The sequence below is a fragment of the Oryctolagus cuniculus genome, chromosome X, assembly GCF_964237555.1.
Source record: "Oryctolagus cuniculus chromosome X, mOryCun1.1, whole genome shotgun sequence".
In the NCBI taxonomy this organism is placed as follows: Eukaryota; Metazoa; Chordata; class Mammalia; order Lagomorpha; family Leporidae; genus Oryctolagus; species Oryctolagus cuniculus.
The window spans coordinates 36,822,159-36,828,115 of record NC_091453.1 but is presented as its reverse complement, the minus strand read 5'-3'; the positions used below and the strand labels follow the sequence as shown (position 1 = coordinate 36,828,115).

The following is a 5,957-nucleotide window of genomic DNA, read 5'->3' as shown; positions in this document are numbered from 1 at the left end:
TGATGAAAAGCAGATATCAAAAGAGGTATTAATACCTTTAAACCTGCTCGTATCAAAACAGTTCTCAAGATGCATAGCCTTACCAAAGGGAAACATAAGAGTTGTCTGTCCCCAGAGTTCCTGGGAGACAAAGAAAGACTGGGCTGAAAACGAACACTTTGCTCCCGCTGAAAACAAACATGGGACAGCTTGTACTTCCGCGTCTGCCGAGGCTGGAAAACTCCAAGACCCACCCACAGCTGTCTGACGCAGTGCGCAAACTCACTGCTGCACTTGTCTTCTTGCGCATGCGCCTTCCCGTTGGCGTTCTCTGTGCAGACGCGTGGCACGCGAGCCGTTTGCTGCAATCATCTTTCCTCTTGAGACTATTCAGGTAGGTCCTCATGAGTCCTCTGGTCGATTTAAATGTGAATGCATTTGAGAACGCCACGCGGTTTCACGGGATTGGGTGATGTGACGTGTGGTCCCAGAGGAGGAGAAAACACTTCGAAGACGATGTGTTTCTCACTGGTGGCGCTGGCGCCATGTGCCTGATGTTTGTAGTGAGGCCCGAAAACAAAGGAAGGTGGCCCTCGGACAGGAGCGGGGTCACGTGAAGTTAGGGAAAGGGCCGGGAAGGCCGTTCGAGAAGTCTGCACTCCAGTGGCTCCTGGAGTGGCTCGCAGAGGCCAGATTGCCGAATCCTCAGTGGAGACCCAGGCGGGCAGAAGTCCTGGCAGGTGCAGAGGGCAGGGCATCGGGCCTGGAGACAGTGGGGTGATGTCAGCATCTCCGAGTTCAGTGAGGGGTCAGGCAGAGGTGCCCGGTGAGGGGTGTGCCCATCGGTCCGTACCCCAGCTTCTCACCTCTGCCTTGGACCATGCAGAGAAACTGCTAGGAGGAAGGATGGAAGCTGGACACTCCAACGAAACCGCCTCATCTGAGGCAAATGGGCCTCGTGTGTGAGATTAGACTAGAAACCCTCAAAAGCCAACCAAAAAGTCTGCTGCCCTGAGTTTTCTCTCCCTGGTGGTGTTCTCCCAACAGTCTGCATGATGGGGTATCCCGATGTGTGACGGATGTCATCACAAATGGCCCGTTGTGGCCATTTGCCTTAAGAACGTTCTTTGCCAGACTGGCCAGCATCAATATGATTGCCGACTTGCAGAAAAACGGAAAACATACACCCAATTTGGGACTTGTTTTGCAAATGCATTCAAAACTTTTTCATAATTACAGGAGGACACTAGGCTGTGGAGACAAATATAAATACAGCAATTGTCTTAAGTGTATTTTCCAAATCATAATGTTCTGCTTTCAGTGCAAAACATGATTGAGAGAATGAAATCAGCATCTTCAGTTACAGCAGAAGACATAGCAGCATGGATCCAAGAGCCAATTGAGCCTGAGGAGGTGAGTGCTTTAACTTATGATGATTTCTGTTGATAAATTCACTTTTCACGGAAGGTGACTAAGTGATACAGATATGCTGCTGATGTAGGTCATCCGTGTGGGTAATGGGTGACAGTGGGTCTCAGGAAAGAAACGTTGGTCCAGGAGGTTCTCATTCTGCTGTGTCCAGGGTGGATGTTCTTAGGTTCCTGGGAAATATAACCAGGGACTCCACAGCCATGCTTACGCTATGCAACAGACGTCCATCCCAGCATAGATAAAAATAACTTTAAAATCATTGGTGGCATCTGTCCTGGGAGACATCTCTCTGAAGGGTGAGTCACTTTATTAAGAATATAAGTGTGTAGGATTGTGTTGGAAATCTGTCTTTGATGACCATGATATGTACCTGTGCTTTATATAGAGTTATTACATGTATTAGAGCAAAAACATTTTATTTACCTGCACTCATTCCAATAGACCTTGCTGTTTGAGGATGAAGATTTTCTACTTGAAGAGGGGAACATTCCATATGATGAGGATGTGGAAGATGAGGAAGCACCTGAGGCTGAAGGTAAAGGGCAGGGGAAGTAAAATGCCTTTGGGGGTGAGGTGTGCATGTCCCTCATGCAACAGGGCACACTCAGTATCAGGAGGCATGAAAACATGTCTCACGTGTCTCAAACATGTCCTGAACGCTGGGTGGAAAGGTGAAGAGTATCGTTTACAGCTTAGTGTGTTGCCTCGCTCTAAGGAATTTCTCTTTCCTTCAAGACCTACTTTGACTGCTTCAGAATACCTTCCTTGCCAGGCCTCTCCACCGGGTGCCAAAGCATACCATTTCGTTTTTGTCCTAAAAGCATGTACTCTTTTGTAGCCATGTTCTCAAGAGACTGCCTATTTTTCATGGCATGTGAGGAACGCGTGGTCAGCGTACATGTATAACACTTGGGTACACAGGGATGTTGGCACGCTGTCTACAGGAGAAAACCGAGGCTCAGGTAGTGTGTCCTTTACCAAAGAGCACTTGGCTGGCTGAGTCACATCTTTCCTTCATTCTGCACGTTGTAATATTCCCATCACCTATGTTTTTGTGTGAAAAGTGAATGGCTTTTATTAAGTGCATAACACAAATGTCTGTGCTGCCTTATTGCATAATCCTGCATTTTTAGTTTATATTTTGGAAACCTAAGTTTGCACAAAACTTATCATGATACAATTATGTTACATGGAGTTTTCATCTATATTCACTAATTTTTATGCTTTAAGCTATGCAGGGTTTTCTCCGTTTTCTTCCTGCCTCACCCTCACTCCCTCCCACCCCCACTGCCCTTCTATTTGTCTCCCTTGTGTCCTGATTATCTGTGTATCGTAATGTGTATAAAGTTTTGTCCTTACTGCCTTTTTTATTAACACAGAATGATTTAGATTGATTTTCAATTCTTTTTTTAAAGATTTATTTATTTATTCGAAAGTCAGAGTTACACAGAGAGAGGAGAGGCAGAGACAGAGAGAGAGAGAGAGAGAGAGAGAGAGAGAGAGAGAGGTCTTCCATCCGCTGGTTCACTCCCCAGATGGCCACAACGGCCGGAGCTGCGCCGATCCGAAGGCAGGAACCAGGAGCTTCCTCCAGGTCTCCCACGCGGGTGCAGGGGCCCAAGGACTTGGGCCATCTTCTACTGCTTTCCCAGGCCACAGCAGAGAGCGGGATCTGAAGTGGAGCAGCCGGGACTCGAACCGACGCCCATATGGGATGCTGGCGCTTCAGGCCAGGGCGTTAACGCATTGCGCCAGAGCGCTGGCCCCTGATTTTCAGTTCTTATGAAGTCCCTTTACTCTCCTTGTGTGCATATCCAAGAAAAGTGGAAAAGTATTTCTTTCGATAACCATGGCATACTTAGAGAATCCAGGACATTTAACGGTTCAATAATGCAAGAATTTAAGATACTGTCTACACGATTCAGCATTGTACTCTGCATGCTTAATAATGTACATGCCACCCATGTAGGAGGCCTAGGTGGAGTTCTTGCCTCCTGGCTTTAGTTTGGTCCAGCCCTGTCTGTTGAAGGCATTTGGGGACTGAACCAGTGGATTGAAGGTCTTTCCCTCCTCTGTCACTTATCAAATAAATATTTTTTTTTAAAAAAGATACTGTCTACATTGAAATATCTCTGAGGTCTCAACAATTTCCTTTGTGTAATTTTTTCTCAATTAGAGTCCAGTGCATTGTCTTTGTAATGTACATTTAGCTCCCTTTAATTTGCATGGGTCTTTCCAATTTTATCATTCATGACCATGGCATTTTAATTACATTTTTAGCTACTTGATTATATTTGTGTATGTTTATTGGGTACACTGCAATAAATGGGCACATGTATTCATTGAATGTTGGTCAAACCAGGTTATTTAACATTACCATCTCCTCCTTAAATATATTTTTATTGTTTGACCACACTCCAGAGCTTGAGGTATCTGTGGTGAGAGTGTGACATTTCAAGAGATGTACAGAGGTTCTAGTCCCAGTTGCTCCTCTTCCAGTCCAGCTCTCTGCTGTGGCCCGGGAGGGCAGTGGAGGATGGCCCAAGTGCTTGGGCCCCTGCACCCGCATGGGAGACCAGGAGGAAGCACCCGGCTCCTGGCTTCGGATCGGCGTAGCTCCGGCTGTAGCGGCCATTTGGGGGGTGAACCAACGGAAGGAAGACCTTTGTCTCTCTCTCACTGTCTAACTCTATCTGTCAAATAAAAAAAAAAAAGAAATCTTCAAGAGATGTACAGAATGTGTACCAGTCAATTTAAAGCAGGTGACATTTCGATGTCCTTATATTCATCCTGTGTTTGGAGCCCCAAACTTCTTCCCTTTGATGCATTCATGGAATATATAATGGGCTATTGATAATTACGGTCATACAGCTGTGCAGTGCAACACTGGCACTTATTCCTGATCTCTGGCTGTATATTAATATCGTTTATCCAATACACCTACCCCCAAACTTGCCCAGCCTCTAGTCATCACTATTCTGTATTCTGATCAAATAACTGAGGCTACTGTCGTTGCTCAGGGGTTACACTAGCACATGTGAGTTGGTCATCCCATATGAGCATCAGTTTGAGTCCAGGCTACATCACTGCTGAACCAGCTTCTTGCAAAAGCACCTGGGAATGCCAAGTGCCTGTGCCCTTGCTACTCATGTGGGAGACCTAGATAGTGTTCCAGGCTCCTGATTCAACCTGGCACAGACCTGGGTGTTATGGCCATTTGGGGGAGGGTGAACCAACCAATGGACGATCTCTCTCTCCCTCTCTCTTTCTCTCTCTCCCCCCCTCCCTCTCCCTCTCTCCCTCTCTCCCCTCCCTCTCTCCCTCCTACCTCCCCACCGTCTCGTTCTCTGTCTCTCTCTGTAACCATGCCTTTCATATAAATACATATTTTTTAAAGACCAAAAATTATCTTGTAGCAGCTTGATGTTGTGAATTGGGTTGAGATACCACCTATGAGGCTGGCTTCCTCTATCAGTCTTCTGGGTGATGTGCTTCCTTTTGAAGCAGCTTCCAGGGCAGCAGAGAATGTCTCAAGTTGTTGGGCCCCTGCAACACAGCAGGGAGACGAGTATGGAGGTCCTGAGTCCTGTCTCCTGTATGGACCAGACATGGCTATTGAGGCCATTTGGGGAGTGAATCGCTAGGTGGGAGAAGTTTCTCTCTCTCTCTCTCTCTCTCTCTCACTTTCAAACAAATATATGTCTTTAACAATGATTTTGCAGCTTCCACATATGGTTTGATATATGTGGTGATTGTCTTCCTGATTCTGACTTATTTCCCTTAATTTGATACCGTCCACTTCCATACTGTTCAGGGCAAGTGAGAGGATATCGTTATTTTTATGGCTGAATAATATTCCGTTGTGTATAAGAACCACATTTTCCTTATGACTTCATCTGTTGATGGCTATCTTGGTGGATTTTATATCTTAGTTCTTGTGAATCAGACAGTAGTAAAACCGGGAGTGCAGTCATGACTTTGCTGTGCTGATGTCAAAGTCACCATAGTGGTAATAGGGCATGTGGGCCTCCTAACTGGTGGCTGAAGAGCTAGACCAAATAACTTCCCTGATGCATTTTTATTTATTTTTGAGGATTTATCTATTTATTTGAAAGGCAGAGTTTTAGAGGGAGAGAAACAAAGAGATGTCCTGTGTACTGGTTCACTCCTCAAATGGCCACAATGGCTGGAGCTGTGTGGGTACATAGCCAGGAGCAAGGAGCTTCCAGGTTTCCCACGGAGTGCAGGGATCCACGTACTTGGACCATCCTCTGCTGCTTTACCAGGTGCATTATCAGGGAGCGGGATCAGAAGTGGAACAGCCAGTACTTGAACCAGCGCCCTTAAGGAATGCCAGCGTAGCAGGTTGCGGCTTTAACCACTGTGCCAATACATCACAACGCTGGCACCTACTGCTGACCTTGTAAAGAAGAGATTTCGATTGTTTATTACACCTTTCTGCATGCCATACTTATTGGAACCTCTGCATGCATGTCACAATTCAGGTTCTGGAATCTAAATACTAATCAGACACAGGGTGCTTAGCC

General features: G+C 46.1%; 1 protein-coding gene across 1 annotated transcript in view; it reads left to right on the top strand.

The window, feature by feature from the left end:
- Window positions 1-237: 237 nt before the first annotated feature.
- Window positions 238-5,957, top strand: part of LOC138847593 (titin-like) — a 21,056-nt gene continuing 15,336 nt past the window's right edge. Inside the window, exons 1-3 of the mRNA XM_070066769.1 lie at window positions 238-373; window positions 1,301-1,392; window positions 1,852-1,945. Coding sequence (XP_069922870.1) covers window positions 1,309-1,392; window positions 1,852-1,945 — 178 coding nt within the window. The 5' untranslated portion in view covers window positions 238-373; window positions 1,301-1,308. The remainder of the gene's footprint in view (window positions 374-1,300; window positions 1,393-1,851; window positions 1,946-5,957) is intronic.